General features: G+C 37.8%; 3 protein-coding genes and 1 pseudogene across 3 annotated transcripts; all 4 read left to right on the top strand.

Annotated features, from left to right (window-relative positions):
- The first annotated feature begins 203 nt into the window (after positions 1-203).
- On the top strand, positions 204-719 carry LOC145597079 (cytochrome P450 78A5 pseudogene; annotated as a pseudogene).
- A 9,195-nt stretch (positions 720-9,914) lies between these two features.
- Positions 9,915-11,267, top strand: LOC145597078 (protein FAR-RED IMPAIRED RESPONSE 1-like). Its single transcript, XM_081653254.1, has one exon. It carries the CDS (start codon positions 9,915-9,917, stop codon positions 11,265-11,267), a length of 1,353 nt encoding a protein of 450 aa, XP_081509380.1.
- Positions 11,268-11,366: 99 nt separating this feature from the next.
- Positions 11,367-12,181, top strand: LOC145597076 (uncharacterized). Its single transcript, XM_081653253.1, has 2 exons — positions 11,367-11,468; positions 11,556-12,181. The coding sequence occupies exons 1-2, from the start codon at positions 11,453-11,455 to the stop codon at positions 12,179-12,181; spliced, it is 642 nt and encodes a 213-aa protein (XP_081509379.1). The 5' UTR covers positions 11,367-11,452.
- A 3,344-nt stretch (positions 12,182-15,525) lies between these two features.
- Positions 15,526-17,960, top strand: LOC145598300 (cytochrome P450 78A5-like). The gene is made up of 2 exons (XM_081654638.1): positions 15,526-16,586; positions 17,096-17,960. Exons 1-2 carry the CDS (start codon positions 15,600-15,602, stop codon positions 17,699-17,701), a joined length of 1,593 nt encoding a protein of 530 aa, XP_081510764.1. The 5' UTR covers positions 15,526-15,599; the 3' UTR covers positions 17,702-17,960.
- Positions 17,961-18,393: the final 433 nt, after the last annotated feature.

Below are 18,393 nucleotides of genomic sequence, written 5' to 3'. Positions count from 1 at the left end.
AAACATACTACATACTGTTGTAAATTGTGATTGTCTTCGTTGTATCTCCTAGTAATTTCGTGATACCCGGTGTGTAAATTCAGCGTCGAAAAACTGGTTTTGTTTAGGCCTTGAAGTGTTAATCTGTCCAATTTCGTGTCATTTTTGTGACCGAGTAAACCAATTTTTCCAATAAATCCTTCTAAGAGTGGACTCTAGCAAGGATGGTGGTGAACCCAGACATTCTAGCCAAAGCCCAAGCCGAAATCGACAGCGCAGTCGGAGCCAACAGGCAAGTCGCCGACTCAGACCTCCCTAACCTTCCCTTCCTCCAAGCAATCCTCAAGGAAACATTGAGAGTTCACCCACCAGGCCCACTTCTATCATGGGCTCGTCTATCCATCCATGACACCCACGTCGGTCCCTACTTCATCCCAAGTGGAACCACCACTATGGTCAACATGTTCGCCATCACCCACGAGTCCACGACGATAAGATCTGGTCCAACCCCAACGAGTTCCAACCCGAGAGGTTCATGGAAGAGGATGCACCAATCCCCAAATCATGGGTTCAAACTTAGGCTTGCACCTTTTGGAGCAGGACGTCGTGTCTACCTTGAAAAGGTAATGGGTATGGCTACTGCACAGTTGTGGTTGGCTCAGATGCTTCAGAATTTCAAGTGGGTTCCGCCGAGAACGATGTTGACTTCACTGAATGCCTCAAGCTTTCCATGGAAATGAAATCGTCTTTGGTGTGCAAGGCTCGTTGTTCCAAGAATCGCTACTTAAATCACCTTGTGTGTCTCTTGTTAAGATGATTACGTGTGTGCTATAATAACCACTATTAGTATTACTTTAAATAAAATGGACTGATATAAGTGATGTATCTCCATGATTTTGCACATTATTTGTAAATAGGGAAAAATTCAAATAGGTTTAAGCTTCCAAACTTAATATTTTTTGCAAGCTTTTAGATGGTTGGTATCTTTGTGTGTAATTTGAAAATAAAAAATCAATGTTAATTTTCTTTAGTTTATCAAGTATGTCTAGTTTGTTTTTTTTTTTTTTTTTTTTTTTTTTTTTTTTTTTTTTTTTTTTGAAAGAAAGCGCTCAACGAGCACGGATTAGATATTAAATAAGATTAAGCTCCGCCAAGGTAGAAACACCTTGCGGAATAGAGTCAACATATAACAATTCAGACCCAACATCGACATCAAGTCTAGCAGCCAAGTGAGCCACACAATTACCCCCCTTTTCACATGATTACAAGAAAAGAACTCAAACAATCTACTAAGATGGCGAATATCATCATACAACAAATCAATAGGGCCCAAACCCACCAGCTTCGAATTGATAGCCTTCACAGCAGATAAGGCATCACATTACACTTCAACTCTGATCTTCTCAAGCTTGCGAGCCAATAATAAGCCCATTTTGACAGCCATAATCTCAGTTAACAGCACATCACTCACCCATGCCATTCTGCGAACTCCCACAGCCAACACCTTACCAGCATCATCACGTAGCACTACCCCAAGGCCAGCAATATCACCAGGCAACATAGCAGCATCAGTGTTCAGACGCACACACCCCACATCAGGCAGGACCCAAGCAGCACGAGAAGACGGCCCCCCAATATGAACAGCCCCACCAACCAAACAAGAGTACTTTTTAAAATCACGAACCAACTGAACAAAATCTAAAGCCCCGATGTCACGATTTTTCCACAGGTCATTGAAAACAACAGAGTTCCTGTAAGCCCAAGAAGCCCAAGCAAGCGAAGCAAACAACAAGAAATCATCAAAGCTAACTTTAGACTTGACCCACACAAGTCGCACAAAGAAAGAAGAAACAGGAGCATCAGCTAGCAAAATAGCAAAAGGGGAATGGTCCCAAATTCCCTTAACATTAGGACAATCAAAGATGGCGTGAATAATACTCTCTTCCACCATTCTGCACAAGGGACAACAACCATCATCCCTAATGTGACGCCTAGCCAAACTTTCAATAAAAGCCAGGGAATCGGAGCAGGCCCTCCACAAAAAATTTTCCAGCTTTGGTGGTCCATCAATACACCAGATAATCTTCCACCCCTCAGCATCTTGCCATCCACCGTTCGCCACAAGCCCATTAGAAGAGCCCAATCTGCCCAGCCAGTAGCCTGATTTAGTGGTGAAGCGCCCATCCTTAGTAGGCCACCAGTACCTAGTATCCCTCACCTCCCTAAAGCTCAATGGAATGCCTTGAACAACAGCAGCGTCAGGGGCAGACAGATGGTGATTGAGAGCAGCAACATCCCAACAACCCTGTTCACGATCAATTAAATCAGCCACGCATAAATCCCCAGGACTGTCAATGTTAGGAGTGGGAACACGAGAAGCATTCTCAGCAGGCAACCACACCTCATCCCACACTTTAATACTACGTCCATCCCCCACCCTCCATTTCAATCCATCAAGGAGAAGGGATTTAGCACCCCAAATACTCCGCCAAACAAAGCTAGGATCGTGACCTCTATGTGCCGAGAGAAAATCTTCATTCTTAAAATATCTCGTCTTTAACACATTGTAAACAAGAGAATTAGGGTCGTTGAGGAGGCGCCACCCTTGCTTAGCCAAAAGGGCTTGATTGGAAGCCCCCATGTCCCTAAAGCCCATACCACCAAGATGTTTCGGAAGACATAATTTATTCCAACTCACCTAATGAATCTTACGCTCCATCCCCTTAGAACCCCACCAAAATTTTGCAATCATACTGTTAATTTCATTAAGCACACAATCCGGGATCCGAAATAAACCCATCATATACAAGGGGATAGCTTGGGCAACCGCTTTAATAAGAACCTCTTTTCCGGCTTGAGACAAGAATTTCTCTTTCCACCCATGAAGCTTCTTCCACACTCTTTCTTTGAGACACTGAAAAAACACAAGAAGCTTGGTGTTCTTCCACAAGAAGTATGTCTAGTTTGGTGTTCTTAATTTCACGATTTTCAGACTCAATTTTTAGTGAATGGTCCTTACTATTTTTGCGGCTATTTGAGTAGCATTTATTATTTGGATAGCCAGCCTTAATAATCATGCTTTGGTGATACATGGATGATTTTATACTTCGTATATGGTATGTCATCCAACCTTAAAATGACTATCATTATACTTGGGTTTTATTGGCTGATATTGAATTGTTTTATTGTAAAAATCAATTATAAATCATTTATCTAATTTTAAAATTCAGTTTTTAATTTTGAAATAATGTTTTAATTTTAAAATTAAGTTTCCTAATTAAATTACAAAATAAATTTTATGATTACTGAAGTTAAATAAATACTCATAAATTATGAAAAAATAAAAAATTAATGTTAAAAGTTAAAAAAAAAACATTAATAATTTATTTTGACATAAAAAATAAATCAAAGATCAACCAATACAAAATTAGTATAATGCTAGTCATTTTAAACATGACTACTATAGAATTTTCAAGTGATACATGTAATTCTGATTTTCTGTTATCTCTCAAAATTGTAAATTATTCAGAGTCATTTTATAGTTTAACTCTCGTATGTGGTTTAGAAAGTTCTTAACTTTTCTCATTGTTAGCCTTTTTGATAAATTTTCCAACCAATTTACTCTAATATCTATCTACCTATCTATCTATAAAACTTTATGCTTCGTACTAAAATAGTGACTAGGAGAAGACATACTCTTAAAAACTTTCATCCAAAATTTTTTCCCCCTTTTTATTTAATTAATTATTTTTTTTTTTTTTATCAAATCTTCTGAAATAATATTCTATTACCTAAGATGTTTTTCATGTTTGATTAATATATAGGTAATATATACTACATATAAAGATAATTTTATGGAAAAGGTCCACACATGATAATCGACATTATTTTAAATATAGTGATCTTAATTTTAAACATAGTGATCTTTAATAAAACTTATGTGATATCTAATGTCTACATGTGGCAGCCGACGTTATGTTAAACATATAGAATATTGTTATAGTAAAATATTGTAAGTTTCCAAAAATAAAAATGGAACACTTATTAAAATACGCCCGTAAAAGAGAAGTGGAGCATTTATTAAAATTACAGTGGGAGTAGTTATAGATTGTTGAGTTTAATGGAGTAAAGTGATTATTCCGTTTAAGCATCCACAACAATTTTCCCAAAAAATTTATATGGGACAAAAAAAAAATATTCATATTTTTATATGAGCACTTGTTGGAATTGTCTAAATACATAGTTTTCAAATATTTTTAATTGTTATGTTTTGATCATTTTTTTTCACAGAAAATACAAAATGTATAGATTTAAAATGACGAAGAGAGTAATAGAAAAGAATGATGCAATTAAAAGAAACTCTTGATTTAAAAAAGTACTCCCTTTATTGTTTCCACTTATTTATGCAACACTTTTACTGACACATAACTAGCTTAGGCCCCGTGCCATGCATGGTAAGTCCACTTTTTTGTATTAAATTAATTTTTTTTTGAATGCATTTATTTATTATATCTAACAAATAATGATAAAACATGCCCATCAGATATATAGAAATTATATTGTTATAATCTATATTAGAAGGTCATTTTAAAGTTTCATATGTGAATCATTTTTTTTGAGGAAATATATGAATCATTTTTATTATTACTTTTGTAGCAAAATTTAATAATAATCCGCTTAAAAGATAATTAAATAAGAGTTGGAATTATACTTTAGGTAATTGTGTATGGAAGAGGATTAGAACACCAAATAATAGGATATATTTATTATGAACATATAAAAGATTTAGAATATTACTATTATTATAATAATAATTATTATTATTATTATAATAATAATAATAATTATTATAATAATAATAATAATTATTATTATACTTTTGTACTATACAAATAAATTCTTAAAATAAATTGTCTATAAAGAAAGGGAGAGTTTTGGAGGTAAAAAACGATACCGGATGTGACATGTGTCACTTTTTGTGTCTGTTTTAGTATTAAGTTATTGATGATTTAAGGTAAATTAATTAACCTCAATTAAAAGGAGATATGTGAGGTTTTTTTCCTTTTTTTTTTTTTGAAGGGGAGTTAAGTGAGGTAGTCAGGTATTTGGGTTTAAAAAATTAGACTCCCCGTTTCATGATAATTAAAACACTTCTATATTTGGAAAGGATTCACCATTATTTTATGATTTTTCTCTTCCACTAACTCCACCTTTTCAAATATTTTATTATTTCTCTTTCCTACAAAACCCATCTAATACTACTTTTTTTTTATTTTTTATTTTTTATTATTTATCTCTCTTACTAACAATACTTTATATTAAAAGCATATAAACCTAGTCTATAATTTTCTTAAACTTTGAGCCAACCCTATAGTTATTAATGTGAAATAGAGGGAGTAAGAAAATATAGTGGTGTTAAACTGTCAATATGTTTATTGTAAATTAATATAAAAGGGAAACAAATTATGAAAAGCAGTATTCCCTTCCATCCATATATATAAGGTCATTCACTTCACCTAAATAAAAAATAATATTAAGTAAAAATAAGTTCAGTTCAGTAAAATAAATTTCAATTCAGTAAAATTTATTTCAGTTCAGTAAAAATAAGTTCAGTTTAGTAAAATTAAGTTTTCTTAAAGAAGAATTATCATAGAAATTAGTAAAAATAATTTCAGTTCAGCAAAAATAATTTCATTTCAGTAAAATTAATTTAAATTTAGTAAAAAAAAATTTAAGTTCAGCAAATATAATTTTGTTTCAGTAAAAATACTTTCAGTTCAGCAAAAATAAGATGAAGCAAACGGGGCCTAAATGTATACTTCGTAAACCTTTTTAGTGAAACATGTCGTTTGGCATGTATGGTAATGCAAAATTTTGATCAGTAATGAGACTATTCCTATGAGTAATCACTAAATATCTTCAAAAAAAAAAAAAAACACTAGACTATATTTTTATTTTCTTATCAAATCACTAACATTAGTCAAAATGAATTAAATGAATAAACTCACTAACATCAATCTAAATGAATTAAATAAATAGATTGTAAAAAGTCAAAACAAATTTTTTCCCCAAAAATACAAAAAGTGTAGTATTTTATTTTATTATTATTATTGTTTTTTTTTTAAAACGTAAGAAGGACCATTTCTACACCTCAACTCTACGGTTTTTTAATGTCTGGTATCTACAGATCAGACATTTTGAGAGTAACCGAGGAAGGATAAGGGACACCCAAATAGGGTGTTCATAAATTGGTCTGGACTGAAAAAATGGATCGGACCACCTCGGACCGAACTAGGACCCGACCGAATTAATCGATTCGGTTTTCGGGTCTTGAAATTCATTTTTCTGGTCTTCGATCCGGTCCAAAATCCTATGAAAACCGGTCTTAGACCAGATCGATTTTTTTTATTAAAAATATGCGTGAAACCTTAAATAATGTTTAATCCTTAATAAGCTTAGAAAACTTTAACTTTATAAGTTTTTCTTGTACTAAATATACAAAAAAGGATGTAAAAATTACGTTAAAATATAGTTTTTCCTTTAATTTTTTTTGTGTTTTCCACAACTTTATTAAAAATTTAGTATTCTTTTTAAATTTTTTTTTAAATTGGTTCAAAGCGATCTGGTCCGGGTTTTGGACCGATTCTTTCGGTCCTAGCTTAATTGGGCCGGTCTTCGGTCCAATCTGGGTCGGTTCGATCTTGGACGGATGAACAGCCCTACATCTCAATGTTAAAAGTTACAATTTTTACTACTCAAGTAGACCAAACTTACAAATTCTTAAATAAACCTGGTTCATACTAATTTATTGTGGACCAATAACATTAGAGAAACTATGGTTCTTTATTAATAAAAAAAAGTCACTATAATTAAATACAGGTCACTATGTTTAAAATAAAAGTCATTTTGGTAATATATAGGCGATAACAGGTTAATTTTTTTAATGAAAAATTTTATAAGATCAATATAAATAATAAAAGTCACAATATCAAAATTAGGGTCATAACGCCATACTTCAAGTTCACAATAATATAAACGTTATACAAGTTTTAATAAAGGAAACTATGTTAAAAAAAAAGGTTACTATGTTAAAAATAAGGGTCACTATGTTCAATATAATGTCAGTTGCGCGTGTATAAACTCCGGGTCCACAATAATATTATTGTGGACTAGGTCCACACAAGTGTTTCTGGACCAAACTTAGCTTAGTAGTAATATTTGGTAAGTGTAACAATGAGTAATTGTACTTAGCACTGTCAAAATGGTTTGACAGTTCGATTTCGGTTCGGTTTGAAATCGGTTCGGTATTTAATCGGGTTGGTTTGGAATCGGTTTAATTGTCTCACGGGTCGGTTTTGGTTCGGTTTAAATGGTTATCGGTTTGATTCGGTTTTGGTTTATTCTTAAGCGGTTTTAATTCGGTTCGGGTTGTAAACAGTCCGGGTAGTAAACGGTTCGGTGCAGACGGGTTGCGGTTTGTTAACGGTGCGGTGTAAATGGTTTTTATCCCGGTTCACAGTTTCGGGTTGGAAACGGTTTCGGGTTAGAAACAGTTCGGTTCTTTTTTGGTTCAGTTTATAACTGGTTCGGTTCTTTTTCGGTTCAGTTTTTAACTGGTGTTCTTTTTCGGTTCATTTTATAACTTCGGTTCTTCGATGGTTTAACCACTTTAACGTTATTCATATCGGTTCCATTTCAAGTTTACTAAATTACGGTTCGGGTCGGTTTTCGGTTTCAAAAAATAAATTGTTTATCGAGTTGTTTGGATTCGGGCAGTTAAATGGTTTTGGTTTGAAATTTGATAGTACTTGCTAACCTTTTGCGTTCACAAGTTTTATATAAAGTCGCTAATCATTTCACATTTAGGCATCATATTATAAACAAATTCTCATTGATTTTATAAATACATATTATGTTCTGTTTCAAATTTAGTCATACTGATCTTACTAGTTATATTCCCGTAAAAAAAAAAAGTTTGTAAACGGTTCGATTTAATTATATTCCCGTAAAAAAAAAAATCCATTTAATTATATAAAAAAGTTTGTAAACGGTTCGATTTAGAAGCGGTTTGGTTCATAAACGGTTCGGTTTATAACCAGTTCGGTTTACAATCAGTTCGGTTTTTAAATGGTTTGGTGCAAACGGGTAGCAGTTTGCTAACAGTTCGGTGTAAGCGGTTTTTTTGCCAGTTTAAACGGTTTCGGGTTAGATACGGTTCGGTTCTTTTCAGTTCGGTTTATATTTGGTTCGGTTTGTTAACGGGTTCGGTTCTTATACGATTAAACATTATTCGGGTCGATTCGGTTTCGGATTTAGTAAAATACGGTTCGGGTCGGTTTTCGGTTTCAAAAAAATCGGTTTTTAATCGATTCGGTTCTCATTTGGGTCGGGCAGCCAAACGGTTTCGGTTTGAAATTTGACAGCAATAATTGTACTATATCACCGTCTCCTTGCTAATTCATTACTGGCTAATCGCTTGGTACAATCAATAATCACTCTATTTTTATTTATTTATTTTGACCCTTCATCTTTTTCACCGCTACAATTCGATACCGTACTTTACAAAGACTACCCTAAACATATTTTCCAAAGGGGTTGTTATTTAACGCCCACAAATTACTCAAAACGCCTGCAAAATTACAAAATAATTACGATATTATCCTTGACTCTATTTCTTACCCTCTTCAACTCTATTTGTTATCTTCCATCCCTTGCATAACTCTAACTCTCAAAACCGAGCTAAAGTAAACTCTACCACCACCGAACACCGCCACGGTTACCAGCATCAACACCACCGCCAGTACCACCAACACCCAACACCACTACCACCACTATCACCACCACCACCACCACCACCACCACCACCACCACAACCAGCACCACCACTATCGCCACCCGGTTACATGTCAGAGGCGGAAAGCAGGGTGTCCACCCCGCCGGACCCACTTGGTGAGGTAAATTTTTAATTTTCTCGCCGAAAATGTACAAAACCGCCCGAAAAAACCGGTTTGACCATGGTCAAAACGCCCAGGAAAAGCGGTTTGACCATAGGACAACCGGTTTACCGTGGTCAAAACGGGTTTTCTAGGCGGTTTGACCATGGTCAAACCGCTTTTTCTGGGCGTTTTGACCATGGTCAAACCGCTTTTCTTGGGCGTTTTGACCATGGTCAAACCGGTTTTTTCGGGCGATTTTGTATTTTTTTTTAAAAAAAAATCTTTGCTTTAATTACTATTATTATTATTATTATTATTTCTATTATTATTATTTCTATTATTATTATTATTACTATTATTATTATTATTTCTAATATTTTTATTATTATTATTGTTATTATTTCTACTACTATTATTGTTATTTTTATGATAAGTAGAATTAAGTTGTGATCATTGTTGTGATTATTATGTTTTTTATTTCCATTATTATCATGGTTATTATGCTAAATTTCATGTTATTTCTTTGTTTAGGCGTCATTGCCGGATTATGGGGGTGATGGAGTTGACTACAGTGCAGTCTTTATAACGTCAACGATGTTCCCAACTTTTGAAGAGGCCTTTGAATGGGCTCAAAACATCTCTATTGGTTGCGGCTTTTTCCTTACAAAGTCTTCGTATAAGACACAACGAGATGGTCGGCCGGTCAAGTATCTGAAGTGCGATCGTGCCCATAGAAATACAGCCGAAGACAGGGATATGGAGAATGCTGTACGAAAAAACACAAAAAGAAAGGGTATCAAATGTCCTTTTCGGATCAAGATCACATGTGTGGTAGATGATCTTGGGTGGCAAATAATTCCTGTATCTGGTTTGCATGGCATGCACAACCACCCTATGATGGTTTATCGAGAGGGTCATCGACAAGTGAGTGGTTTAAGTCCGGCTGCGAAACAATTGGTTCGACAAATGAGTTCAGCATGTGCAAAACCTAGTAACATAATGGCAGCTGTGAAAGATGCGTATCCCAATGAGAACCCTAACATGAGGCACATCTATAATTTCAGAAGTCGTTTAAGGGTTGATGATAGTGAAGGGAGAGATGTCGTAAACCAGTTTCTTCACTTGGCCAACGAGCACAAGTACGTTAGTTGGGTAGCTGCTGACCCCGACACACGTGTTGTCACCCATGCCTTTATGGCACATCCAGAGATGGCGAATATGTTGCGGAATTATCCACATGTCATAGGGATGGATTCCACATACAAGACAAACAGGTACAACATGGCGTTCTTCGAGATTGTTGGGGTCACACCGACAAACCAAAACTTTTTGATCGGGTATGCTTTAATGAAGACAGAGTCTTATGAGAGTTACAAGTGGGTGTTGGAGAAATTGAAGCTGTATATGGGTTTTGAAGTGACTCCTACTGCGATTCTAACTGATCGAGAGTTGGGACTGTTGAAGGCGGTGAAAGAGGTATTCCCAGACACAGCTCACTTGTTATGTAGATGGCATATCAACAAAGATGTGTTGGCCAAGGTATATCATTTGTGTAAGAAAGATATGGTGTTAGCTGAGAAATTTAGAAATGGGAGGTGGTCAAAACTCATGAATGCAACAACTGAGGCTGAGTATGAATTTGAGTTGCGTCAAATGAGGGATACTTGGGGAAGATCATGGCGTACCGTTGTGGATTATGTGGAAAAAACTTGGCTTGTACACAAGGAGAAGTTTATCTTGGCATGGACGAATCAGGTGTTGCACTTTGGCAACGTGAACACGTGTAGGGTGGAGAGCCAACATTCTGTGCTTAAACAATGGCTCGGTAGTTCCAGAGGGTCGTTGGATTCAATATTCAGTCGTGTGCACCGCGCCACAGAGGGTCTGCTTATTGGAATTCGTCATCATTTGGAGGACTCCAGACGACGAATTGGAGTGGAGTATAGGGGCATGCCGTTGCACAATCTCAGTGGCCATATGTCCTTCCACGGTCTCAAAATTCTGAAGCATGAGGTGACCAGGATGAGAGAGTTATCTGATGATGTGTACGAGCGATGTGGTTGTGCGTTGTTGATGACACACGGCCTACCATGTGCTTGTACCATATATACCTCGATTCAGGGTGGCACGGGTTTATATTTGGATCAGGTCCATCCTTTTTGGAAGACTCTCGTCATTGGGGATGGTGTAGGCATTCATACTTTTGCTGATGAGTCGGAACAGGACACTGCACAATTTAGATCCCTAGTTGATGAGGTTCTACAACGCGACCCCGGTTTTGTGCGGAGTGTGAACCGAGTGTTGTTTGCGGAGCTTCACCCTGAGAAGGAGATTACGAAGAACCTGAGATAAACGAGACAACCAGGGGTCGACCACAAGGCCAACAGTGGTCCTCGTCTACTAGACGGGATGCAAGTGGGTTCGAGCACATTCCGAGCAGTCGCAGTCGTGGTCGTGCTCGTGGGCGAAGTCGTGGTAGAAGCAGGGGTCGTTCTACATCCAGCTCCGGTCGTGGAATATCAAATGAATCTGTAAACATGAGGACGCCACCTGGTATAAATTGTTATTATTATTAATATTTTTGTACATTACGTAATGAATGGCGAATATGTAATTAATGCGTTGATGATGTATTTACAGGTAATCAGATGAACATCGACGAGTTTTTGTACGTCGATTGGTTTCCAAATGTCATGTTGCCGTATTTGGAAGGATGGGTAGACCCTATCGGTGATGGCAACTGCGGATTTCGTTGTGTTGCAGAATTCTTTTGGGGTAACCAGGAGGAATGGATATTGGCCAGGACTGTGATTGCGAATGAGATAACCAGGCATCCTAACGTCTACTCTCACATTTACGGTGATCAATTGGAAAATGAGGTTCGTCGTATCACGTGGACTGGTGGTAGGTGCACAGGCGACCATTGGATGGCAGTGTTTCAAGACTTGTTCCCGATCGCAAATCTGTTCAACGCTGTCATTATGCTATTCGGTACAGGCATTGATGGTGTAGGTGTGTATCCATGCATCACTGTGTTACCGTGGAGTGCCCCGTCCACTTCCACGGGCCCGAGTAGGGAGCTTGCACTACTAACGGTGGGGAACTATCACTACGTGCGGTTGCAAATGTCTCCTAATTTCCCTGTTCCCCCAATAGCTGGATTTTGGTATGACGTTCGTGAATTTAGCGTCCAAGATTGGGACCAACGATATGCAAGTAGGATAGCAACATGGCATAATATTAATAGAAATTCTACTTGTAATTAAAAACGCAATTTAAATTCCAGTTTTAATTAGTTTTTAATTACAATTTTAGTTATAATTAAAAATTACATTAAATTCTATTACATTCTCATCATTGCATCCCACGCCGCAATAAGCTCCTGGGCCTCAACCACTGTTGGGGTGACCTCACCGCCCGTGTCTGCAATGAATCGCCGAATCACATGCATGGAACGACCCATCCACTGCAAAATACAAAGCAAATAATCATAACGTATAATATTTTGTACAATAATAAAATAATACAATGATGCACTTCATAAAATACTTACGTAATCAGCGTTCGTCCTCTCTGGAACTGCCGGAGGGGCTAGTTCCGCAGTATCGCAGATAAGCCGAGGATGGGAGTACGTAAAAAACCATGGCAAATAGTCAGGTGAGCATGTGGGAATCTCATCTAGTAGAGGTGGATGGACATGCAAGCCGAGACAGCAGCTCCCAGGACCGAACTTCTTCCATAAGACCTGACCCCGAAAAGTGACGTTGTACGACCGGACATTAGCAGGTCTATACGCCTCGTCAGGGACAAAACCAGGGAGCGGTATCCCCTGCACGTGACCAAGTTGCCGTAAGACCCTGTCTGGGTTATACGGCTCGACGATGTCCCGACACTGTATACAGCCCATGTAAGTGGTCCTCGGGACGTCCTGCGCAGGGGTGAGAGAGTAGGGCCGCCAGTTAACCTGCATATGCAATAACAATAAGAATGTTACGTTACATGACAACACGTTAAACAATATTACACATTTAATAAAACAATAACCATACCTCAGCATCAGTCATCTGATCAAGTCGGGCCCGAAATGATGCGAGTCGGTGCTCATCCCTGGACTGTGCTCTAGTATCCCACATCGAGGCACGAGCCTCACCAGGCTGTACCACCAAAGCTCCCTGACATGGCCGAAAGGATGGGAAGTACTCATATATCCATGCCTGGAGAAGCGTGAGACAACCACCAATGGCCTTACACTCAACACGGGAGGCGATACCCAACTGACGATAAAGGAAAGCAAGTGCAGCTGACCCCCAAGAGTAACGGTCAAGATCGTCAGTAGACTTCTTCAACTCCAAAATGCAGGAGGGAAGAAGGCGGTTACCACTCTTGTCAACGAATAAGGTGCTACCGAAGAGTGTAACAAAGAAAGCCATGAACTGAACGTCGGGAACCCGATCCAACAACTTGCACCGCTCATAAATGGTAGTCACCGCAACAGCACCGTTTTCCCAAACTGCTCTTGGTTTCACCAACAGCTCATCCCTACTCAACCCCAGCAACTCCTGAAAATCAGCCTGGAGAGACGCACTGTCGCTGACCATGTCCACCAAGTCCCCGTCAACGGGGATCCCAAGAATGTAAGCGACGTCGTGTAGCATGATGGTCATCTCACCAAAAGGGAGGTGAAAAGTGTTCGTATCCGGCTGCCACCGTTCAACGAACGCAGAGATCAGAGGCCAATCAATGTGGGAATGCATGATAGATGGCAAGTGTCGTAGTCCAGTGACACTAACGCGCTCACGTAAATCAGCACTCAACTCTGTCTCCCACTCCTGCAGCGACTTGCACCACTGAATCCTACTGTGGCACCTCAACGGCTCACGATCCTGTCCGACCCAAATACGTGACGCAATATGAGCCGCGTAGCTGGGAATAAGACTCCCATCAACTGGACACCCCGGCATCGCCTCCTGAACAAGCCAAGTAGTATCCGCGTCTCGAGCAGCACGAGACCTACGAGTACGGCCAGTGCTCGTACTCGCACTACTAGAAGCCACAAACCTCCCTCCTATACCTTGCATGACGAAAACCCCTGATGGCGCCTCCTCGTGCTCGCCTCCTGCGGAAGTCGAGGCATCCTCCATGTAGTCATGATCAGGATCATAATCGTACATGTCATCATCCGCCGCTCGAGAAGCTGCCCTCTCCCTCCTAACAGAAGCATCAACACCTCGAGATCGTGTATGTCGAGGACCTGATCCTTCGACATGTGTGAACTCGATGTTTAACCTCCTCATGTTTCGTGGCTGTTATTTAATTAATAAATGTAATTGGTATACGATTCAATAAATTTAATATATATAGAAATATAAATGCAATTACTTTTTTTTATCTAATTTCCTAAATATAATGCTATTAATATATAAACTAAAATTTACCAAATATATTAATTAAACTCAACGTAAAATATAAAACTATATTAGTTGATTATCTAAACATACACCTAATTATTTTAAAATTCAAATACACAAATACATTATTTTATTTCTAAACATAAATTTAATAAAGCTACACATATAAAAAAACAAACATATACAATATCATTTTTTTCCTAAACATATAATTAATAAAGCTAAACATATACGAACATATTATTTAATTTCTTATACATAAAACGTGAACTTAAATTAAACAAATATATATAATTAATATTTTTTTAAATTATACATAAAACGTGAACTTCAAATAAATATTTTTTTTTTACTAAACAAATATTAAAATTAATCTAAACAATTAATAAACAAATATATTATTAGTATAAATTTAAATTAAAAAAAAAATAACAATTTAAATTCCAGTGCTCAAACCGCTCAAGATATCCGGTTTGACCATGGTCAAACCGCCCAGTGAAAACGGTTGACCGTGGCCAAACCGGATTTCCTGGGCGGTTTGACCATGGTTAAAACGCCCATGAAATCCGTTTCGACCACGGTCAAACCGCCCAGGGAATCCGGTTTGGCCACGGTCAACCGTTTTCACTGGGCGGTTTGACCATGGTCAAACCGGATATTTTGAGCGATTTGACCATGGTTAAACCGCCTATTTTGGGCGATTCGGTCAAGCGTTAAAAAAAAACCGAACCTGCTCCTCCGGCACGCCGTCTTCCTCCCTCGACCGTCCGACGTTCTTCGTCCTCGGCATCTTGGCGGTTCTCCGGTGGTGTTTTTGGGTGCTTGTGGTGGTGGTGGTAAGGGGGTTGGGTGTTGGTGAAAGTGGTGGTGGTTTTTTGTTTTTTTGGTTTGAAGGGAGTTGAAGAGAATGGTTTAGGGTAGAGTGGTTCAAGGGTAGAGTGGTAATTTCGTTGTAATTTTGCGGGCGTTTTGAGTAATTTGCGGGCGTCAAATAGCAGTTCACTTTCCGAACCATACTCATAGAAATATTTTTATAATCTGAAATTTTATTTTCCTATACATGTACTGTAATAAATTACAATTAAATTACTACTATTTTTATTTATATAATATAATAAAATAATACCATATGCTATTCCACAACCACTATAAATAAGTGCCCCTCACACTACTTCTCCCTCACCAAAACATCCTTCCATCTTCTTCTTCATCATCCTTTAACCTAACCACTTCTCCTCTGCTAAAAAAAAACACAAAAAAAAAAAACACAAAAAAAATGACAGTAGAAACATTAGCTACAAATTACTCATTGCTTCCAACAGCATCATCTCTTCTTTCAGCACCCATTTTCCTTTCATTCGCCGCATTTCTTTCCCTTTTTACCATATTCCTATACCCAGGAGGCTTAGCATGGTCTTTTTCTGCTGTCAAAAACAACCGAAGCGGCAACGGTAAGTCCGCTTCGGCTATTCCTGGCCCAACCGGGTTACCCCTTATTGGTCTCGGCCATGTTTTCGCTTCTGAAAAAACCCACAGAATTTTATCCAAGATAGCAACTAGCCTTAAGGCTACTCCATTGATGGCGTTCTCAGTTGGGTTTACTCGCTTCGTGATAGCGAGTGAACCAGAGACTGCTAAAGAGATTTTAAACAGCTCCGAATTTGCTGATCGTCCCATTAAGGAGTCGGCTTATGAGCTTTTGTTTAACAGGGCTATGGGGTTTGCTCCCTTCGGCGATTACTGGAGAAACCTTCGTAGGATTTCTGCTACTCATCTTTTTAGCCCTCGAAGAATCTCCAACTTCGGAGGATTCCGTCAGGAAATTGGTAACAAGATGGTTAAACAAATCAATACTTTGATGGGTGAACAAGGTAATGTTGAGATTAAAAATGTATTGCATTTCGGATCGTTAAACAATGTCATGATGAGTGTGTTCGGAAAGAGTTACGATTTCTTCAGTAAGAGAACTGAAGAGGCTGATAACCTAGAGGAATTGGTGAAGGAGGGTTATGAATTGTTGGGAGTATTTAACTGGGGTGACCATTTTGCCCCTCTAAGGTGGTTGGATTTACAGGGAGTAAGGAGAAGGTGTAAGAATTTAGTTGGAAAGGTTAACAAATATGTTGGTAATGTAATTGAGGAACACAGGGCATTGAGAAGCGAGAAGGTTGATGATGATTCAAAGGACTTTGTAGATGTTCTTCTTGATTTGGAAGATGGAGAGAACAAGCTTTCTGACTCTGATATGATTGCTCTTCTTTGGGTATGTTTTTTTTTTTTTTTTTTTAATTTGTTTTATCCAATATTTGAAATGCTTTTTTATTTTTTAGTTCATGTTAAAATTGTTCATGATATAACTGTTTACTTTTTTTGTTCTTTTACATTTGTTAATTTAAATGCTTGAAACGGTATATATGCCATTTTGTTGGGTTTGTTCTTTTTCTTTTGTTATGTGGGGTACTTTTTCATAAATTTGATGTTTAATTTTGCCAAAAAAATAAAAATATAGAGCCTTTAATGCCCTTTATATCTTTCGTATGATGTTAAAGTTGTAGATTTATGTATATTTTCTTTCTTAAATGGGGTAGTATTAGGGCATCTAATTAGTGGGTTCTTTGATCATTATCTTTTTATGCTTAACAATGGAAGTCATGTACAATTGAAACAGTTTGTAAACAAAATGCATGTACTAGTATATGAAACAAGTGTTCACATGCTAATGTATGAGATATATTACTTCGTACTAAATAACGTTACGATATTTGTTTGCAGGAAATGATCTTTAGAGGAACCGATACAGTAGCAATCCTACTAGAATGGACTCTAGCAAGGATGGTGGTGCACCCAGACATTCAAACCAAGGCCCAAGCTGAAATCGACACTGTAGTCGGACCCAACAGGCAAGTCGTCGACTCAGACCTCCCCAACCTACCATACCTCCAAGCCATCCTTAAGGAGACCTTGAGAGTCCACCCACCAGGCCCACTTCTATCATGGGCTCGTCTCTCCATCCACGACACCCACGTGGGTCCCCACTTCGTCCCAGCCGGAACCACCGCTATGGTCAACATGTTCGCCATCACCCACGATGAAAAGATCTGGTCTAACCCCAACGAGTTCCAACCCGAGAGGCTCATGGAGGAGGATGTTCCAATCATGGGTTCAGACCTCAGGCTAGCACCTTTCGGAGCAGGACGTCGTGTCTGCCCCGGAAAGGCAATGGGTATGGCTACTGCACAGCTGTGGTTGGCTCAGATGCTTCAGAATTTCAAGTGGGTTCCAACCGAGAACGGTGTGGACTTGACCGAGTGCCTCAAGCTTTCCATGGAAATGAAGTCGTCTTTGGTGTGCAAGGCTGTTCCTAGGATCTCTGCTTAATTGAACCAACTAGTCTGTTTATGTTAAGAAGGTTATGTGTGTGCTATAATAGCCACTAGTAGTAGTTTGATTAAGGACTAACATAAGTGATTTTCTTCATAATTTTGCACATTCGTATATGGAGAAGTATTCACGTAGGATTTAGCTTGCGAACTTAGTTGTTTCCGCGCTTTTTAGGTGGTGGTAGCTTTCTATGTAATGTGTATTCGAAAACCAAAAAATTAATGTTAATTTTCTTTATTAGTGTATGGTTTGGTCATTTGGTGTTCTTATTTTTCTGATTTTCTGCCTTATTTTTTCCTGATTTTACTTTGCAATTTTCGCGGCTATTTTAGGAAATAATAAGTTGTTTAGACACACATAGACTTCACAATCATGTTTCAAAGCTATTGAATTTCTGATTACTGTCTAAATTCTTGTTTGTTATCATGTTTGGAGTTCTGATTTTTCTGTCTTAGTCTTTTTAATTGATTATTTTTCCATGCAATTTATGCGGCTAATTGAGAAAATGATTGGTCATTTGGACAGTCAGCCTATATTATTACATGCTTTGGCAGTTAATTATAGATTTAATGTATACACTGTCAAATTAATAGCATAGAGAAAAAACTATTGGAGATAATAAAGTGTGGTGGTTTATAGTCATATTAACTAGTAATGCATACGTCAATGTCATGTTGCATTAAGATTAG

Source organism: Chenopodium album, chromosome 20 (genome assembly GCF_948465745.1).
Source record: "Chenopodium album chromosome 20, dcCheAlbu1.1, whole genome shotgun sequence".
NCBI classification, from domain to species: domain Eukaryota; kingdom Viridiplantae; phylum Streptophyta; class Magnoliopsida; order Caryophyllales; family Amaranthaceae; genus Chenopodium; species Chenopodium album.
Note: the sequence above shows the minus strand (reverse complement) of the source record. Positions and strands in the feature narration are given on the sequence as shown.